This window comes from Dermochelys coriacea, chromosome 24, assembly GCF_009764565.3.
Source record: "Dermochelys coriacea isolate rDerCor1 chromosome 24, rDerCor1.pri.v4, whole genome shotgun sequence".
NCBI lineage: Eukaryota > Metazoa > Chordata > Testudines > Dermochelyidae > Dermochelys > Dermochelys coriacea.
Genome location: NC_050091.1, coordinates 10,937,903 through 10,958,696, shown reverse-complemented (window position 1 = coordinate 10,958,696; position 20,794 = coordinate 10,937,903). Strand labels below are relative to the sequence as shown.

The 20,794-nt window shown below is 55.8% G+C and overlaps 1 protein-coding gene and 1 long non-coding RNA gene across 8 annotated transcripts; both read left to right on the top strand.

Annotated features, from left to right (window-relative positions):
- Positions 1 to 307: 307 nt before the first annotated feature.
- Positions 308 to 14,835, top strand: LOC122457400. Its single transcript, XR_006276926.1, has 3 exons — positions 308 to 318; positions 6,048 to 6,054; positions 14,356 to 14,835. It is a non-coding gene; the product is annotated as an uncharacterized LOC122457400 (long non-coding RNA).
- Positions 1,917 to 15,882, top strand: DUSP23 (dual specificity phosphatase 23). 7 transcript variants are annotated; one of them, XM_043502116.1, is made up of 5 exons: positions 1,917 to 2,134; positions 2,171 to 2,216; positions 7,318 to 7,397; positions 9,561 to 9,835; positions 11,621 to 12,308. In XM_043502116.1, exons 3-5 carry the CDS (start codon positions 7,385 to 7,387, stop codon positions 11,804 to 11,806), a joined length of 474 nt encoding a protein of 157 aa, XP_043358051.1. In that variant the 5' UTR covers positions 1,917 to 2,134; positions 2,171 to 2,216; positions 7,318 to 7,384; the 3' UTR covers positions 11,807 to 12,308. The 7 variants fall into 7 exon arrangements, 6 of the variants coding, with proteins under 6 accessions (XP_043358051.1, XP_043358053.1, XP_038238339.1 ...); XM_043502118.1 differs by lacking the exon at positions 7,318 to 7,397 and having other exon boundaries at positions 1,924 to 2,134; XM_043502117.1 differs by lacking the exons at positions 1,917 to 2,134; positions 2,171 to 2,216 and adding an exon at positions 2,351 to 2,414.
- The last annotated feature ends 4,912 nt before the right edge of the window (positions 15,883 to 20,794 follow it).

The window sequence follows — 20,794 nt, the reverse complement described above, 5'->3', positions numbered from 1 at the left end:
CAAGGTTTGTTACCCTATCAAAGTAGGTGTGACAGTCTGTACCCTTATGTTTACCACTTTTATAAGACGATGATAAATTTTGTACAAAATATGAATAGTGAGGTATCATTTGAAAACTCATAATTTGCTGGTCATTACTGTCCTGGTACAATATGTGTGACAACATTGTATGTAAAGTCATAAGATTATACAGAATGAGACTGCTGAGACATGTTCCAAGTTTAGAAAAGCAGGCACAAACCAGTTCCTCAGAGACAAAAGGCAAACTGATGCCTTGGCCAGGTGCCAACATAAACAAATGGACTATCACCTGATTAAGTGGACATTCTTTGGCACGAAGAAGAAAGTGTGAGTGAGAAATTTACATCTTGGCAAATGAACAGCAGGGGCTTCCCATGAAAAGAGACTTTCTGCTCCAAACCTCAGCTGGAGATGACAACACTTAAAAGACAAAGGAAGCATCACTGGGTGAGGGAGAGAGATCCTGGCTCGAAGATTCAGCCAGTAAGACTGTTAGAACATATGATGAGAGAGAGTTTCGCTTTGAATTCGCTTAGCTTGTTAAGTTAGGTATTAGTTTGTGTTTTGCCTTTTATTTCTTTGTAACCAATTCTGACTTTTATGCCTCACTACTTGTAGACACTTTGAGTCTATCTTTCTGTAGTTAATAAACTTGTTTTATTGTTTTATTTACACCAGTGTGTTTGGATTGAAGTGTTTGGGAACTTCATTTGGGATAACAAGATTTGTGCATATCGTTTTCTATTCATTCATTGTTTTGCAGGGATTTGGGAGGCTGCTCATTTATTGGTGAAAATGTTTTCATATGTTCCTAAGGAAATTAGCTTGGGATTTCCAAAGAAGCCTGAGAGAGTTTCAGTCACCTGTGAAAATCCCAGCCTGAATGCACAATTTATGTATGCAAATTTGAAGTAATAAAATTGTCACACATACCCTGCACAAGCAACCCCTGTGAATCCATCAGCTGTCCCCAGAAATACACCAACCCTCCACACCAGAGTCCATCAGCACTTCCCAGCCACCACCACAGGAATTCTCCTCCTCCCCAGGGATGAATTAGAGCCCAGGCACTTAGGCCTCTGCCTAGAGCCCTGTTCCTCACGGCCTGCAATCACAGCTTTCCTTGGAACAAAGGCAGTTACTAGCCCTCATGGTTGCAAAGAAAATCATAAAAACCTCACTTGAGTGTAACCAACACAGTGATGCTACCTGAGCCCGCAGAGAGCCTGAGCCCATTGCTGTGAGAGGGAGAAGCGGCCCCAACTGTACCTGACACAGCGACACTGCCTGAGTCTGCAGAGAGCCTGAGACAATTGCTCTGAGATGGGGAAGCTGCCTTGACTGTGACTGATGCAGCAACACGGCCTGAGTCTGCAAAGAGCCTGAGCCTGTCACTGTTAGAGTGGTGAACTGCTCTCTGCATCTCAGTGAGGTGTTAACATCAATATCAGATATTCTGGGGGCCCTGAGGGGAATCTGTGTGGCAGAAGAGTGCAAGGCACCAGCCTCCTGTGTACAGAGGCAGATATAGGGGATCATGGAAGGGGGAGAGAGAGCACATGCTGTGTAACATTTCCAGTTTTAATTAATTTCATGGCAGCATGGAGGTGTGTCTTCCAGGCACAAGCCCTTCAGTCAGACTGCAGGGATCCCTTTACAGAGTTAGCTGAATTACTGTACTTAGAAAACAGAAAAATAACTCTATTGAGTCATGCGCCTGATGGAGACAGCTCAGGCCTCGCACTCCAGAGAGGAGGGGTTCTCGTCTGGCTCTGCCAGTGGCCTGCTGTGTGACCTTGGGCAAGTCACTTCCCTGATATGTGCCTCAGTTTCCCCATCTGCAAAGCGACAAGAATGATACTGACTCCCTTTATAACAGGCTCAATGGCTGTTATTACGCTACCTTCCTTCTCCTCCTGTTTCAGCCTGGTAGGAGCTTCAGTTCCATGGAGTTTCTGGGGGGCTTTTCTTGCTACAGCCATTGCCTGCTTCCCGCCCCACAACTCCTTCCGCGGCGGCCCTGCGCGGGCGCGGTCTCACGCGTCCCACTCGTCGCCGGCTGGACAACTGGGTTCTGATTAAATCACTATCAAGCAATTTTCCAGCCTCTGTCGGAGCCTCCCCAGTGTCCTCCCCACGGCCCACGCGGGAGCGGTCCCCGGCGACCAGCGACAGCGACCGGACCCCCAGCGCCGGCAAGTCGCAGCGATTCCCCGCCAGCGCCGCCGCGGGGCTCCGGGGCTCGCCGCGGCCAGGCGCCTCCCCCGGCTCCCGGGAGCCAGACACCCGCGGCTCGCACGGCCCCAGGTCACGCGTTGGCGGCCCGGCCCCGGCTCCCGACGGCGGGCTGCGGAGAGCGGACGCGGGGTGCGATCCAGCCGGGCCGGCTTCAGGTGCTGGGCCTGGCTCCGAGAGCGGCCGCGGCCTCCGCCTGCTGCAGCCCGGGCTGGGAGCGTGAGACGCGGAGGGCCCGGGCGCAGGGGGCTGTGGGGCGTGTGGCTGGCGGGCTCGGGGGGTGCCACGCTGGGGGGTGGTGGGGGTGCCAGGCTGCCGGGCTCGGGGGGTGCCAGGCTGCGGGGTGGTTGGGGTGCCAGGCTGGCGGGCTCGGGGGGTGCCAGGCTGGGGGGGTGGGGGTGCCAGGCTGGCGGGCTCGGGGGGTGCCAGGCTGGGGGGTGGTGGGGGTGCCAGGCTGGCGGGCTCGGGGGGTGCCAGGCTGGGGGGTGGTGGGGGTGCCAGGCTGGCGGGCTCGGGGGGTGCCAGGCTGGGGGGTGGTGGGGGTGCCAGGCTGGCGGGCTCGGGGGGGTGCCAGGCTGGGGGGTGTGGGGGTGCCAGGCTGGCGGGCTCGGGGGGTGCCAGGCTGGGGGGTGGTTGGGGTGCCAGGCTGGGGGTCGGGGGGTGCCAGGCTGGGGGGTGGTTGGGGTGCCAGGCTGCCGGGCTCGGGGGGTGCCAGGCTGGGGGGTGGTTGGGGTGCCAGGCTGCCGGGCTCGGGGGGTGCCAGGCTGCCGGGCTCGGGGGGTGCCAGGCTGGGGGGGTGGTTGGGGTGCCAGGCTGCCGGGCTCGGGGGGTGCCAGGCTGGGGGGTGGTTGGGGTGCCAGGCTGCCGGGCTCGAGGGGTGCCAGGCTGGGGGGTGGTTGGGGTGCCAGGCTGCCGGGCTCGGGGGGTGCCAGGCTGGGGGGTGGTTGGGGTGCCAGGCTGCCGGGCTCGGGGGGTGCCAGGCTGGGGGGTGGTTGGGGTGCCAGGCTGCCGGGCTCGGGGGGGTGCCAGGCTGGGGGGTGGTTGGGGTGCCGGGCTCGGGGGGTGCCAGGCTGGGGGGTGGTGGGGGTGCCAGGCTGCCAGGCTCGGGGGGTGCCAGCCTGGGGGGTGGTTGGGGTGCCAGGCTGCAGGGCTCGGGGGGTGCCAGGCTGCGGGGTGGTTGGGGTGCCAGGCTGGGGGGCTCGGGGGGTGCCAGGCTGCCGGGCTCGGGGGGTGCCAGGCTGGGGGGTGGATGGGGTGCCAGGCTGCCGGGCTCGGGGGGTGCCAGGCTGGGGGTGGTTGGGGTGCCAGGCTGCCGGGCTCGGGGGGTGCCAGGCTGCGGGGTGGTTGGGGTGCCAGGCTGCCGGGCTCGGGGGGTGCCAGGCTGGCGGGCTCGGGGGGTGCCAGGCTGGGGGTGGTGGGGGTGCCAGGCTGCCGGCTCGGGGTGCCAGGCTGGGGGTGGTTGGGGGTGCCAGGCTGCCGGGCTCGGGGGTGCCAGGCTTGGGGGTGGTTGTGGGTGCCAGGCTGCCGGGCTCGGGGGTTGCCAGGCTGGGGTGTGGTTTGGGTGCCAGGCTGCCGGGCTCGGGGGGTGCCAGCTGCCGGGCTCGTGTGCCAGGCTGGGGGGTGTTGGGGTGCCAGCTGCGGGCTCGGGGGGGTGCCAGGCTGGGGTGGTGTGGGTGCCAGGCTGCCGTGCTCGAGGGTTGCCAGGCTGGGGGTGGTTTGGGGTGCCAGCTGCCGGCTCGTGGGTGCCAGGCTGCGGGGTGGTTGGGGGCCAGGCTGCCGGGCTAGGGGGTGCCAGCTGGGGGGTGTTGGGTGCCAGGCTGCCGGCTCGGGGGGGTGCCAGGCTGGGGGTGTGTTGGGGTGCCGGGCTCGGGGGTGCCAGGCTGGGGGGGGTTGGGGTGCCAGGCTGCCAGGCTCGGGGGGTGCCAGCCTGGGGGGTGGTTGGGGTGCCAGGCTGCAGGGCTCGGGGGGTGCCAGGCTGCGGGGTGGTTGGGGTGCCAGGCTGGGGGGCTCGGGGGGGGGGCCAGGCGGCGGGGCTCGGGGGGTGCCAGGCTGGGGGGGTTTGGGTGCCAGGCGCCGGGCTCGGGGGGGTGCCAGCTGGGGGTGGTTGGGGTGCCAGGCTGCCGGCTCGGGGTTGCCAGGCTGCGGTGGTTGGGGTGCCAGGCTGCCGGGCTCGTGGGGGGCCAGGCTGCCGGCTCGGGGGTTCCAGGCTGGGGGGTGTTGGGGGTCCAGGCTGCCGGGCTCGGGGGGTGCCAGGCTGCCGGCTCGGTGCCAGGCTGGGGTGTTGGTGCCAGCTGCCGGGCTCGAGGGGTGCCAGGCTTGGGGGGTGGTGGGGTGCCAGCTGCCGGCTCGTGGGGTGCCAGGCTGCGGGGTGGTTGGGGTGCCAGTCGCCGGGCTCGGGGGGGTGCCAGGCTGGGGGTTTGTTGGGGTGCCAGGCTGGGGGGTGGTTTGGGGCCAGGCTGCCGGGCTCGGGGGGGTGCCGGGCGGGGGGGTGGTTGGGGTGCCGGGCTCGGGGGGTGCCAGGCTGGGGGTGGTTGGGGTGCCAGGCTGCCAGGCTCGGGGGGTGCCAGCCTGGGGGGTGGTTGGGGTGCCAGGCTGCAGGGCTCGGGGGGTGCCAGGCTGCGGGGTGGTTGGGGTGCCAGGCTGGGGGGCTCGGGGGGGTGCCAGGCTGCCGGGCTCGGGGGGTGCCAGGCTGCGGGGCTGGTTGGGGTGCCAGGCTGCCGGGCTCGGGGGGGGTGCCAGGCTGGGGGGGGTGGTTGGGGTGCCAGGCTGCCGGGCTCGGGGGTGCCAGGCTGCGGGGTGGTTGGGGTGCCAGGCTGCCGGGCTCGGGGGGTGCCAGGCTGGGGGGTGGTTGGGGTGCCAGGCTGCCGGGCTCGGGGGGGTGCCAGGCTGGGGGGGTTGGGGTGCCAGGCTGCCGGGCTCGGGGGGTGCCAGGCTGGGGGGTGTTGGGGTGCCAGGCTGCCGGGCTCGGGGGGGTGCCAGGCTGGGGGGTGGTTGGGGTGCCAGGCTGCCGGGCTCGGGGGGTGCCAGGCTGGGGGGTGGTTGGGGTGCCAGGCTGCCGGGCTCGGGGGGTGCCAGGCTGGGGGGTGGTTGGGGTGCCAGGCTGCCGGGCTCGGGGGGTGCCAGGCTGGGGGGTGGTTGGGGTGCCAGGCTGCCGGGCTCGGGGGGGTGCCAGGCTGGGGGGTGGTTGGGGTGCCAGGCTGCCGGGCTCGGGGGGTGCCAGGCTGGGGGGTGGTTGGGGTGCCAGGCTGCCGGGCTTGGGGGGTGCCAGGCTGGGGGGGTGGTTGGGGTGCCAGCTGTGCTGGACTGGGGAGCTGTGGGGCTGGGCTGGGGGGTGGATGCCAGTTCGGGGGACTGTGCTAGCTCGGGGGTGCCAGCTATGCTAGGCTCAGCTCTTTGCAGTGCTCAGGGGGTGCTGGGCTAGAAGGGTGCAAGTGCCGGGTGGAGGGTGTGTGGGTGCTCAGCTAGGGGATGCCAGCTGTGCCAGGCTCAGCCCTCCACTGCAGGCTCAGGGGGTACCCATCCTCCACCAGACATCACCCCTCACAGCCTCCTGTCTTATTGGCCTGCATCAAACCGCCAACCACCAGATTCATGATACTGAGGGAGTGACCCGGGCTGTCCTGATCCTTGCAAACACTGCATAGCTAGGAGCAGACTTTGAAACCCAGTGGGTCACATTGCCCACCTAGCGCCAGGATCATAGAGCCAAGTCCAGAAGGGATCTTTGTGATCATCTAGTCTGACCCCCTATATAACACAGGCCAGTGAACTGCCCCAAATAATTCCTAGAGCAGATCTGTGTTGGGTGGCATTGAACAAGGAATGTGGAAAATACTTCCTTCCCCAGCTGCTGTGTGAGTGAGTGGATGGTGTGAAAGAGCCCTCCCCTGACCACAGTAAAGGTTATTACATGGGGAGTTGCGAGCTAGTAGCATCCACCCCCAAACCCTGCTTCACCTCTGGCATTTATAATGGTGTTAAATGTAAAAAAAGTGTTTTTAATTTATAAGGGGGGGTTGTACTGTGAGGCTTGCTGTGTGAAAGGGGTCACCAGTACAAAAGTTTGAGAACCACTAGGCTAGAGGTTTTGGGGAGAGATTTGAAAGGTGAGCAGAGGGGACTGTTAAATCTTCTCCTTATTCCCTTCCCATAATACAAAATAAGGCAACAAAACCCTTTTAAAACAAGGTCCCGTTATCCTGCAGAACTCACTGAGACATATTATTCGAGCAAGCAATTAGCAAGAGATTTAAAGGGTTAAATGTCTTTTATGTTACAGGGTAGGGCACAGCCATGGGGTTGAGATGACCTTTTCTAAGATTTACCCAAAACGTATGGGCTAAATAATTGTTATGAGAGGTTGATGGAAATGATACTCTCAGCAACTGTACTGTGAAAATGTTTGATATTGGGTCTGGGACTCGCTGCTGGCTCATCTGTGACACTCGGTGTGGAACAGCTGCTCTGCTGGGGCTGAGGAGCTGTAGTGCTAGAGTGTTACCGATTCACCAACACCCTCCCTTGTGATGTTAAGTGTGTGCAGGGTGCAGCCACCCAGGGAGCTCCCTGGAGGTCAGTGCAGGCCAGGTCATTGTGTTGCCCGGCTGGGGGTGCTGGCACACTGAAGCAGGCAGAGATGTAGCCGAGAGTTCGGTGCAGGGAGTCTGGGTGTCCTTTTCCCCCACTCCACCCACCCGCAGGAATTGAATACTGAAATTGAAGCTCTCCCCAGGCACTGGCTGGCTGAAACGTGAACCTAGTACAGTTGTCAGGAAATGGCTAGTGACAGTTCTGTGGCACCTGTAGTTCAGGTGTGTCCGGGGGCTGCGTTCCAGGCTGCTGGATTCATGGGGTGAGTGTCTTCTGTGGGGCAGCTAAAATGAGGACCGTGGTTTTGCATTAAATTAGGGCTCTTCTCCCCCCCATTTAATCTGTCTCCAAAAAGCATCCATCGTTTCCCTAGAGAAGAGACAATGAGCAGGGTCTAAAATGACCAGGGCTCCATATCTGTGTCTGTTGGGGTGGGGCAGGATAGCTTTCCTCTGGCCCTTGTCACTGCAGGATCTGAGCCCGACAAGGAGCAAACAGGAAAGAGCAGGATGCCAAAGTGCCCGGGGTCCATGGGTGCATGTGGGGAAGAGGTGAGTGGGGGAATTGCTGCATGGGGAGCGCTTTCAAAAATCTATATTCAGTGGGTCCTCTTCCCAACACCCCAGCCAGAAGCATGATTTGATCCCCATCTCATCCGGGGTGCTGAGACTCAGAGTGTTTGGGAACTAACCCTACAGAACTGCCCTGTGGGTGCCTTTGGGCCCCCGGGGGCTGAGACAAGAGTCTCCAGGTGGCCCTGCACTGCCTGGGTGAGGTGAGGACAGCAGGAAGGAGCGCAGAATCACCAGCCACTTTCCTCGCAGGAGAGCCAGGAGAAATCACGGCTCTGACAGGTACTGGCATCTGCACAGTGCTGCCTGACTGCCTGGGGACTGGTGCCAGCCAAGGGCTAGGCACCTTGCTCCCCCTTGTCTGTGACCATCTGAACCCCGAGCAGATAATCCTGCTTTTTCTGGGGCCAGCTCTGATACACCCTGCCACCTTCCTCCACCTCCCAGAGGTCACATGCCTCTGGGACAAGGGGCATCTCAGGTCTGGAAGGGCATCTAGCAATCCCACAATGCCCCAGGCCTGCCAGGGGACCCAGCGCTTCAGCCTTAGCACCGCCTTAGTAGGTGTGGGGATATGAATAGGGCCCTGAATCCACAGTGCACTCTGGTCTCTGGCACAGGCCCTGCTCCCCAATGAAAAGGTGTTCATGGATCTGCCCAGCCCCAGGGGGGGCCCATGGGAATTTATCCCAACTCCTCTATGGAGCAGGATTATTCTTGTGGCTGCCAGGTGCATTCTGAGATTGGGGCTCTGCTTCATGGCCCCAGGAAGTTTGCACTGGGGGCAGCTAGGCCTGACTTGGGTCAGTGAGCAGGGGGCACAGGAGGGCTCTGCAGTGGGCTGGGCCATGCCTCCTTTCCTGACCCCAAGCCCTGGCACTCAGTTTCAGGGGCATAGTACATTAGGCCAGGGGCTGGTGGGTGCCACTGGACTCCTTGTTGTTTTAATGGCTGCACTGTGTCTGGGCTCTCCACAGCCAGCTCCTCTTCGCTCCAGTCTCAAAGGGATGGGGTGTGGCCAGTCCCATTCGGAGTCGGGTAGGAGTCAACGCTCAGCTCTCTGCCTCCTGAGCGGGGCTCTCACGTGACCGAGAGAGACGAATCCTTTTGTTTCATAGCTTCCCAGGCTAGAAGGGACCATGGTGATCATGTAGTCTGACCCCCTGGATAACACAGGCCAGAGACCTGGCCTGAAATAATTCCTAGAGCAGAGCTGTTAGGGAAACATCCAATCGTGATCTAAAAATGGCCAGTGATGGAGATTCCATCACCACGACCTTGGTAAATGGTTCCAGTGGTTAATCCCCATCACGGGGACACATGCATGTCTTCTTTCCCTTCGCAATTTGTCTAGCTTCAACTTGCAGCCCTTGGATCGTGTTTACCTTTCACTGCTGGATTGAAGAGCCCATTATCAAATATTTGTTCCTCATGTAGGTACTTACAGACTGTGATCAAGTCACCTCTTCATCTTCTCTTGGTAAAGCTAAATAGACTGAGCTCTGGGACTCTCTCACTATCAGATAGGTTTTCTAGCCTGTCAGTCATTCATTCCCATGGCTCTTCTCTGACCTCTCTCCAATTTATCAACACTTGGTTCCTATGCCCCTTAATCCTGTTCAAGTTTAGACAGCATAGTGACTGCAGGTGGATCTGCAAGGGAGGCCGGGAACTGTGGTGATGGCAGCTCCCCACCCAGCCCCATAGAATGACAGGCTGACAAGCTCCATGCTGCAGCTTTGGAGTCAGGCTGTGCTCTATACTCGGTAGCCTTGGCTTGTGGATCTAGCCCTCCCACTGCCGCCCAGCGTGTGTTGCGGCTGTGCCAGCTCCAGCAGCTGGAGTCAGTGTTGGACTCGTGGGGCAGGGCTGTTGCCACCGTGCAAGTGTCTGGCCCCTTTGCCAGGCAGTTAATGAATGGGCTGCAGAGCCACCTTCCCCATCCCCTCCACTGCCCTAGAGCAGCAGGGTTGGAGCCTTTGGGGCTATGGGGATGAAGCTGTGAGGACCAGGTTGGAGCCAGGGATGGGGATGGAGGGAGGCCCTGGGCCAGGTTGGAGATGGGGGCACAGGGGCAGCAGGGTGCTAGGAATGTGTCTTCCCACAGTGCGCTTTCTAACATGCTGCTGTGTCTGCCTGCAGCACCGATGGCGTCAGCCGTCCCTCCAAACTTCTCCTGGGTGGTGCCCGGCAAGCTGGCAGGGCTGGCCATGCCACGGCAGCCTGCACACTACCAGTACATGCATGAGCATGGCATCCAGCACCTGGTGTCACTGACGGAGCGAAACCCGCCCTACCACGACACCTGCCCTGGCATCAAGCTCCATCGCCTCCGCATCCAGGACTTCTGTGCCCCGTCACTGGAGCAGATCAAGCACTTCCTGCAGATTGTGGAGGACGCCAGCACCAAGGGGGAGGTCTGGCCTGTCCGTAACCTCTCCCCACGTGCATACACACCCCTGCAGCCAGATTGGCTGTTGGTCTGAAAGAGCCATGTGGCTGTGATGCCCAGGAAGTGCCCCCACTCTCCCTGTGCCCTTCTCTTCCTGCTAGAGCCTGGCAACTTGCTGGGACCCAACCAGGAGTTGAGCTCAGGTCTGAAAACAACCTGACCCTCTGGGGCTCAGGTCAGCTCTCATCACCTCCCCCACATGCCCTGTTCCCACTGGCCGCCCACTTGGCACGCTGGGTGCGCTGCAGAGTGAGTGCACTGAGGAGTTGCAGTGACTCCAAATAACGCAGCTGTGGCCAGAGACAGGTTGCGGGCACAGGGTGTGGGGAGCTGGGAGTCCCCACCAGGTTGAGCCCCAAGGACGAGGCTGTGGTGTTGGAACCGGCAGGAAATGTCAGGTTTGGGGCAGGTCTGAAAAGGACTGGACGCTCGGGGCAGGTTCGGGTCGGCTGTGCCCGGGGCGGGTTCAGGTTGGGCTTCAAAACTCGGCCTGAGCAGAGCTCTTCTTCAAGCCCAAACTCTGCCCGGAGCAGCAGGAAGGGCTTTGGGCCTGCGGGCGGGGATTGCTGCTCTTCTGGGGCGGGTCCCAGGAGAAGGGGCCAAGGTCTGAGCCAGCAGTGCTGGAGTTCCCCCTCCCTGGTGGGGCTGCTCATGCCTCATGCTGTGACCCAGCTCAGGCGTGTCCCCTCTGGGCCTGACCCCCACTCAGCGATGAGAACAGTCCTGGTCCCTAGAGCTGGGGTCATTGTGCCTCACACTGTGTCCATGGGAGCTTCCCAGTGCTGGCTCTTATGGGACTCAGCTCGAGGTCCAGGCCCTGGACACCTGCGCTGTAGGCAGTGTGGGGCCAGAGATACATGGCTGTGCCATTCTGATTCCATCCAGGAGAAGGCAGGGTTGAATGCTAGCTAGCTCCCAGGAGGAGACGGGAGTTGGGGGTGTGGATCTGCCGTGGGAACGGTAACAGGGCTTTCCACAGGTCCAGAAGCACGAGGCCTGGCGTTGCCTGTGCCACAGAAAATCTCTGCCTGGGGGCACAAGGCTGGCATATAACAGCCCCATGCAGCTCTCTGTGAGCAGCCACTCGGCCCCAGGCAGCTTGTAACCCACCTTGGAGGGCCCTGACGCAGCAGGTTCTCAAACGTCACCACAGGTGTGGGGGGATTTCCCAGAGTCACCCCAACTCTGAGGCTGGCTGGGGTGGGGCAGGTCTTACAGCTCCTTACCACTCCCATCCCTGCTTCAGTGGGGCAGGGCCAAGAGCTGTTCTGCACCTGCACCCAGTGTGGATCCTGGGGGCACCGCACCATTTTCACCCTGTCACGCCCTCTGGGTCCTGACTGCCTGTGATGGGACCCTGAAGTCCAGACACCCGAGGAGCCATCCCTCTGAACGTGGCTCATGCTGGGAAAAATGCCAGGGGAGGATGAGGAGCCTGCCAGCCCTTGGGTATTTCCCACTGCTGCTACCACCCCAGAGTGCCTGGTGCTGGGTAAGCAGAGGGCAGTCATTCTCCTTCAGCCTTAGGGCGTCTCTCTGCCGCTCCCCGCAGCACAACTAGGGCTTCCAACTACCGGGCCGGCCAGGGCACTCACGGCTGAGGACACCCAGCTCTGCCACTCAGTCCCAGAGATGGGGGCAGGCCTCTCCTGCTTTGCGCGGGGACGTTAACCTGCTCCCAGGCGGTGAGATGTGAGTGGGGGTGAAGGTACCAGGCCTGGCCTAACCTTGCCGTGTGCTGTTCCCCCAGGCGGTGGCAGTGCATTGCATGCTGGGATTTGGCAGGACGGGAACCATGCTGGCCTGTTACCTGGTGAAAGCCCAGAGACTCACCGGAGTCGACGCCATCCATGAGATACGGAGAATCCGGCCCGGAGCCATTGAGACGCATGAGCAGGAGAAAGCCGTGATCCAGTTCCACCACCACATCAAATAGCCACAGCTGGCGGCGGCCCCCTCTCCCTACACGGGGAGTGGGGCGCAGAGGGAGAGGACTGCTCAGCTACACAGACACCTGCAGGAGGCACCTATTGGGCCTATGGCTGGGCGTTTCTGGAGCCAGGGAGGGAACCTTCCCAACTCCTGGCTGCTGAGGGGAGCTGGGGCTGGGCTCAGAGCCTGGGGCCACACTCCGTTCTTGGCAGTGTCTGCCTGCACTGGGGCAGGGGTTGCCCCAGCCCCTTTTACTCGAGGCAGAGAGGATGAGATCTGAATCAGGGAGGGGCAAAGGGCAGCAATGTGGAAGGGGGAGCCCCATAGGGCAACATCTCCTCCAGTCCCCTGTAATCCTTGCCTTGGGAGAGCCAGGCCCCTAGAGACGGAGTGGGGCTTTGCCCTGCAGGGAGGCTATGCATGCTGGAAGTGTTGGGGGTTTTACTCTTCTGAGCTGCTGCAAACGTGTCTGCCCCCCGCCCTGAATAAAAGAAGTTGGCATTGGCTCCCCTGTGATCTCTGAGCGGGGCACCACGTGCAGGTCGTAGAACAGGGCGGGCTGCTCCCATGGTGCCTGTGCTTCCTGGGAGTGTATCCAGTGCTGTGCAGAAGTGAAGGGGGCTGGGGAGCAGCTGGGGCAGATCACTCACTGCTGGCCCTGGGGGTTGTGGCTACATGAGAGGTGGTCCCCTTGCTGTGCAGCCAGTGTGGGATTCTCCTTGGGTGCAGAGGCTGCAGGTCCAGGGCAGCCAGCTGTGCCATGCTGCACCAGGCTCCGTCCTGGGCCCCCTGGGCTCTTGGTGCTGCAAACCAGCTTTCCCAGCACACAGCCTATCTTCTCTAAGGCCAGCAAGAGACTGGGAGTCTCAGGCTAAACTGGAGGGGCACTTCCCTCCTGGCACTTGTGTCACCCCCTCCCGCAAGCCACGCCTGCTGCTAAAGCTGGAAAGTACCTGCCACAGAGGGAGACCTAGAGGAATGGCTAGAAGAGGATCAGGGTCCTTCCCTTGCTGGGCGGAGGGGGCCTGGCTGTTAGAGGGTTCTAGGGTTCATTCCCTTTGCCCCAGGGCCCCCACACCAGACATCATAGCCTTAAAGCCACTATGCTTAGCATAGCTGTCCTGGGTGGGAGCAGGGAGTGGCCGTGCAGTCACAGCGCCCAGGAGCCGAGCTGCCCCTGTAGCTGCCTGGCTTGTGGCAGCCTGGAGCAATAGCTGTGTGCCAGGCTGTTTGGCTGACGGTGGGCCCTAAATACAAACCAGTCAGGTGCGGGTGGTTTGGAGCCCTGTTTTTGCCCCCTCACCCCCAACTCCACATAGGCAGGCTGCAGGATTTGTCAGTACGGCAGAGAAGGGGAATGAGGACTTCCCACTCCTAGAGAAGGGAGCAGGCCTGCGTGAGCCTTTGCCCTTTTACCCAGAGCTGCATTTGCCTCGGAGCGTAAACGTTCATCATAGCAGTGCCCACTAGCCTGGGTCCTGGCTGCTAGTTAGCTGTGGAGTTGCAGTAGCTCCTAGAGGCTGCAGTTCTAGACCAGGTTCGCCTTGTGCTAGGTGCTGTGCCTGCCCTGAGGCACTTACAATCCAAATTTTACATTTTGGTTGCCTCAAAGGCCTCCCCTCTAGTGCCCCAGAACTCAGAGGTTAATCTGCAGATTCACTGGGCTGTTGGGAATCAAAGTTCCTTGTTGTGTTCCCCTCCGAGCAGAGTGTAGCCTAAGTCAGAGGCAGCCTAGCCAAGCACTTAGCGTGGCACATTCCTTCTGAAAGGCAGCATGGCCAAGTGGATGAGACCTGGCTCTGCCATGCTGAGGAGAGTTCTTTCCCAGCCATGCTATCAGTGACTTTGTGCAGCTGCCCCTTCTGTGAGATAGATGCATGGCAGTTTCCTGCTGCTGCAGTGGGGGTCTGAGACGTTGCCTGATAAGGACTGTAAAGTGCACAGAGCTATTAATGGCATTTGGAAGAGCTGGGACTGCTAGTCTCCGCAGGTAGCTCTAGGCCAAATGGTGCGTTATAGGGGTCTTTTGCTCTGTTTTTTCTCAGATGTGGGCAGGAACACAGGGCTGACTGGATGCACTATACAAGGTGCTTGGCAAGTCTGAAAAGAGTTTGGGCTGCTTTCCTCTAGTGGAAACTCTACTGGCCTTTGCCCAGCAGTGCCCCCTGAAGCTATGGCTTCATCAGGCATCAGCTCTCTGCCTTCCCTTTGCTGTGTGCAGGGAGTGGAGGGAGCTGTGTCTTGGGAGCCAGGGGCGACAAGTAGTTCTCTTGTTGGAAGCATCTGTCTCTCCTCCCTCATCTGTGGTCTGTTAGGTTGTTTGCTGTGCGCCTGCTGGATTGAGGTTTATAGTGTGGTCTGTGTAGGGGCCATGTGTTGAGCCAAGCAGCCTTCTAGGCAAGGCTGAGAGCTTCCCATGTCCTCTGATTCCTCCTCCCTTTAGGGTCCCTTAATAAGGGGGAGGGGCTACTCAGGGAGAACAGGGGGTTAAAAAGCCAGCTTCTAAGTGACCTCAGGCATTTTGCCAGGGAGTTTAGAGAGGGAATGTAGGAGCTGAACTCAGGCCAATTAACAACCCCTCGAAAAAATCCCCACCAAGCCTGCAGGAGTAAAAGGAATGCAGGCAGAAGTTCAGCGGGGGGAGGGAAGTTGTCCAGTTTATTGCACTGAATGCAGCATATGCCATTTCTGGGATATTTCTGGGCCCGTGGCGTGTGTGCATTCCGTGCAAGGAGCTCTTGGCCTGCAGAGACTGTGTACGGGACCCTGAGACCAGAATGGCTGAATTGGAGGAGCTAAGTGCGACAGAGTGGTACAAAGAGGAGGCTTTCTGGGACACAGAAAGCCCATTCTGACAGCATTTGTGCAGCTGAGGAGGATGAACATCTCAGGGAAGGTGAACATCAGGCTCGAGTAGAGGGAAATGATCCCATAGTTGGGACTCTCCTTCCAGATGATGTCTTGCACTGAGGATAACTGGGCTCCCCTCCCACGAAGAGGTATCAGGAAAAGACAGGTAATAGTAGGGGACTGGATTATGTAATCCTTCCGCCTGTCAGAGTTGGCAGCAACAAGGGCCGGGTTCAATATCTAGGGGGTTCCATTCCAATAACAATGCAAAACCGGCTCGAGCCCCCATTCAGTGACCTGGGACAAATATATACCACCCCTGCTGGGCACCTCCAAGAGGCAATACCTCCCCTCTCGCAAGCACATAGTCTGAGTGTAGCAAAAAGCCTTTTAATAACAGAAACAATGTGGCATTATGTTGGGGAAACACCACCAACAGGATTCATAACACAGCCCATGCAAATTGGGGCACTGTCGTTTCCCTTTGGTTCTTGAGTCCAGCAACCCAAAATCACCAGAAGTCCTAAAAGTCCAACAACCCAAAAGTCTCTGTCCCTGGTCAGGGCAGCCCCAGAGTTTGAACGTTTATCTGCAGAGTTTTACCTCCCAAACTGGATGGAGATGGGGGGGAAGCGGTACCTTACATGGGCCAAAGCTGATTTGTCCCTACTCTCCATGGGGCTCCACTCTGTCAGCCACCCCCATGAGCTGCTCCAGGCATCCAACAAACTGCTCTGCTCCACCAACCACTCTGCTCGCCGTCCCATAAACTGCTCCTCCATATATTTGCAGGCTCCCCACTACACAACACTCAGGGATTTCAGCTTGTAGTAAGGGAGCCTCAGTGCTGGTGCACCATTAGCCCAAAGTGAATTCAGCTCGTAGCCTGTAACTAGACTCCTAATGAAATCAAAATTAGCTCTGATATTCCACAGTGGAGAGAGGAGAAAGTTCAGTTAGCATGTAAAGCCCCAACCAGGGGGCCCATGCCACCAAGTATTAAATATTAATCTTAATCCCTTTCCCCTTCACTGGGTTTTGGAACCCATGACTCTTGCCTAGCGAGTGCTACTTTGTTGATGGTGAGTCCCTCCATCATAACAAAAGGCCAAGTATAGTTCCACTGCCCTTGAATCACATAATCAGGATAATAGCAGTTTATTCCTGCCCCAATAAAAGAGAAACTGAGGCTCCTACAGCAGCCAAAGTGACCACTAGGCAGGGTGGGTGTGCCTATGCAAATGAGATCAGTCCCTGAAGTTGTTTTCCACAACCCACCATGACTCGCCACCAGATGTCAGGGTAGAGCTCATCCTGCCTCTGCTTACAATTAGAAATACAAATAGCTGGGTTTGTCATAACAAGGAGAACTGCATGGTGAATTGTTTGTTGCGTGTGAAGGTTGCAGATCTCACAAGCCATATAGACTAGAGGTTCCCAAATTTTCTTATTGCATACCCCCTACCAGATCCACCAGCTGCCCACGTACCCCCTACCAGAATACAGGTTTTATATTAAAGCCTTTTAATGCCCAAGCAGTGTACAAAATGTACAAATTATAATACACAAATACAGAGAATTCTTTGCTGCATATCTGGCTGGTGAATCTTGCCCATATGCTCAGGGTTCAGCCGATTGCCATATTTGGGGTCGGGAAGGAATTTTCCTCCAGGGCAGATTGGAAGAGGCCCTGGAGATTTTTTGCCTTCCTCTGTAGCATGGGGCACGGGTCACTTGCTGGAGGATTCTCTGCTCCTTGAAGTCTTTAAACCACGATTTGAGGACTTCAATAGCTCAGACATAGGTGAGAGGTTTTTGGCAGGAGTGGGTGGGTGAGATTCTGTGGCCTACGTTGTGCAGGAGGTCGGACTAGATGATCATGATGGTCCCTTCTGCCCTTAATATCTATGAATCTATTAATCTAAATACACATGATATAAAGGACTATAGTACATATCATTTGCGGTTTTAGTTTTAATGTATGCGTATTTTTGACCCCCGTAAAGAATGGCTTAGTAGTACCAGTCACCATTAACGTGACAGATGAGGTTGTTTGAGCACCAGCGTATATATTTGGTGTGATAGGTGATAGTTGGAGTCGAAAGTTGTTTTCTACACAAAGGCACTGGACGATACTTTGATTTCATTCCAGTGCATGATGAAAATCCACTTTCACACAGGTACATTGTCGCAAACGGCATCAAAACCTTGAACAGCCCCATCTGACTGTTCAGGGACCTCTGCTAGCATCTGGATCCCAAACTCAGCCACCTGCTTTTTTCCAACTGCAAAGTACTGGCTGCTCCTGACACAGTCCACTAATTGAGTTGGGACATCATTGGCCATGTCATCAATTTGATGTGACACTGTGTTGTTTGATAATGGCACTAACTGAATTAATTTTTGGGCCTTCTCTCCAAGCATAGTGCTTAGCATGTCTGCAGCCGCAGGTCGTGTTAGTTCCTCTGCTACGATGTGAGGTTTTCCTGACTTCGCAACTCTGCAACTCACTAGTGATGCCTCAAAGGCCTTAAGATTGTTACCAGGGGCAGCAGAGCGCAAAACTTCCTTGCTTGCCATTAGCTGCACCCACATCCGCTTGAAAAATGCTGGTGGTTTGCCCTTTTGTTGTTCATGTTTTGTTTCCAAGTGTCTGTGTAGAAGAGGTGGTTTTAGTCTGTTATTTGACAGGATTTCACCACATAGCACACACTGCAGCTGAGGGAATTCACTGTCTCCAGCCCAAGTAAAGCCCATTTCATCATATTTAAGTCTCTTTTATATGCATCCTGTTTTGTCCCTGGTGTCAACGTTTCGCTTCACAGGCTGAGATCTGCATGTTGAGTCGGTAATCGTTGTCTCACCAGCGATTTCAGCAAGCAGGACAAATTTTATCACTTCACTTCTCATCACTGATCCTTTGTATGCTCTTCTTCACACTATCTGTATTAGCCATCTGTCCATGTTGCACTGTTGTGTACAGATATAGTTACAGTGCAACATATACAACCCACCCAAAAAAACCCTAAATTCTGCCCACTTGCTGGGCGACTGAACTCGCGCTGTACAGTGACTGGAGGTGAGGGCTCTGTACATTAGCGTCTCTGTGTATCAGGATACTCATTGGTACATCTTAAAGTAAATTAACTACCGTATTTTATATAACAAATTCCCACAGAGTTTTAAAGCTTCATCTGAGTAGCCTCTTATGAAAATGCAATAAAGAAAATAATTAACAAAATCCACCATTACACAATTTCTCCCGCATGCCCCCCTGAGACATCTTGCATACCCTTGGGGCTACACATACCATAGTTTGGGAACCCCTGATCTAGACAGACTTATGTACAGTGCTGGGGAGGAGCTGGAGGTTGTGATACACATAGGTACCAGTAACATAGGAACAGGTAGGATAGAGGTCTTGGAGGCCAAATTTAGGCTGCTAGGTAATGGATTAAAGTCCAGGAACTCCCTCAGCGCATTCTCTGAAATGCTTCCAGTTCCATGCACTGGACCAATTTCAGGCAGAACTTCAGGGTCTTAATGTATGGATGAGATGATGGTGTAAGGAGGAAGGTTTTAGGTTTACTAAGAACTGGCGAGCCTTTTGGGAAAGGAGGAGCCTAGACAGAAAGGATGTGCTCCACCTAAATCAAAACAAAATCAGATTGCTGGCATGGAAAATCAAAAAGGTCATAGAGGAGTTTTTAAACTAAAGGTGGGGAAAAGCCTACAGGTGTGGAGGAGCACACAGTTCAGCCACAGACATCCCATAGGGAAGGATTTATTAAAAGGTATTCTCTATATCCTTGTAAAGAGGAGAGTATAGACGTTGATAAAATCTACTGAAGGAACTGAAGAGAAACAGTCAAATGAAAAAGAGTCCCATTTAATTACATCACATGAAGGTAGACAACTAAATAGTGACAAATTTTATGAGTGCTTGTGTATGGATGCTAGAAGTCTAAACACTAAGACAGGTGAACTTGAATGCCTAATATTAAATCAGGATATTGGTATAATAGGTGGAATGATGATAATCAGTGGGACACAGTAATATGAGGCTGCAAAATATAGAGGATTGACAGAGAAGGCTGTGGTGGTTGGGGAGTGGCACTATGTATGAAAGAAAGCAAAGAATCAATTATAGTAAAAATTTTAAATAACTAACAGAATCTCTAGGGACAGAAATTCCATGCTCGAATAAAGAGAGCTTAGCAGTAGGACTGTATTACTGCTTGGTAATAGTGACCATAATGTAATTAAATGTAATATCCTTGGGGGTCGGGGGAATACCAAAGAAACACATACAATAGCATTTAACTTCAGAAAGAGGAACTACAGAAAAATGAGGAAGCTAGTTAAATGGAAATTAAAAGGAACAGTCACAAGTGAAATGCTTGCAAGCTTCATGAAAACTATTTTAAAATACCATAATACAGGCTCTGATGGGGTAAACTTACCCTCACTAGCCCTGCAAGAGCTGAATTAGGCCATGAGGCCCAAACAACTAATTAGGCTGCAAGCAGGGGAGATTTAGGCTGGAGGCAGCTAATTAAGGACAAGCTCACCTGTGCAGGAAGAGGCAAGGCCTGTATAAAGCCAGATAGCTTGCTGCAGTAAGAGTTTCTGCTGGGAAAGGCTATATGGAAGTAGGCTGTAATCACTCTCTGAATGGTGGGGGTTGGAAGATGGCAAACCCAGAGCGGGGAGAAGCCTGATAAGTAGGAAGAAGCCCAGGGAAACAGCAGTAAGGGGTAAGACTGTACAGGGACTGTTGCTGCTTTTTATGTAGAGGGTTCCATTGTAGAGGGCCTGGGTTCCTCTACTAGCCACTGGGGAGTGGCAAGGGCATTGGAGGTGCCAGCCAGACAGCAGGCCTGGAAAGACTGTGAATCCCACAGAAGAGGAGGACTTTAGTGACCTGGCCAGATGGCCAAGCCACAAAGAAGGAAACTGCAGACTTGGGAGTGAGCAAGGCAGCAAAGTGAGACAAGATGGGAGAAAACAACACCAGAGCAGGAACGCAAGCTGGCAGAACTAATCCCCAGGATGGCCAGCAGGAGGTGCTGCTCGCAGTAAATGGACCCCATTGCACAAGCTCAAACTAAAGATATACCCCAAATCAAAGAGAACAACAACAAGAGGACCAAAAAACTGCCTCCCAAGTTAAACAACAGCGTAAAAGAAGTGGTTAGAGTCCAAAAGGCATTCTTTAAAGTCTGGAAATAAAACCTACTGAGGAAAATAGAAAGGAGCCTAAGCTCTGTTGAGTCAATTATGAAAGTATAATTAGGCAGGTCAAAAAAGAATTTGAAGAGCAACTAATAAAAGACATAAAAATTAACAGCAATTTTTTTCAAGTACATCAGAGGCAAGAAGCCTGTCACACAATCACTGGGGCCACTGGATGATCAAGGTGCTAAAGGACCATTCAAGGTAGGCAATGCCATTGGGGAGAAGTCAAATGAATTCTTTGCATTGGAGTTCACTGCGGAGGATGTAAGGAAGATTACCACACCTGAGGCATTCTTTTTAGGTGACCAATAAGAATGACCCATACTGGATCAGACCAAAGGTCCATCTAGCTCAGTATCCTGTCTTCTGACAGCGGGCAATGCCAGGGAATGAACAGAACAGGCAATCATCAAGTGATCCATCCCTTGTCGCCCATTCCCAGCTTCTGGTAAACAGAGGCTAGGGACACCATCTCTGCCCATCCTGGCTAATGACCACTGATGGACCTATCCTCCATGAACTTATCTAGTTCTTTTTTGAACCCTGTTATAGTCTTGGCCTTCACAACATCCTCTGGCAAGGAGTTCCACAGGTTGATTGTGCATTGTGTGAAAAAATACTTCCTTTTGTTTGTTCATAGAATCATAGAATATCAGGGTTGGAAGGGACCTCAGGAGGTCATCTAGTCCAACCCCCTGCTCAAAGCAGGACCAATCCCCAACTAAATCATCCCAGCCAGGGGATTAAGCTTGACCTTAAAAACTTCTAAGGAAGGAGATTCCACCACCTCCCTAGGTAACGCAGTCCAGTGTTTCACCACCCTCCTAGTGAAAAAGTTTTTCCTAATATCCAACCTAAACCTCTCCCACTGCAACTTGAGACCATTACTCTTTGTTCTGTCATC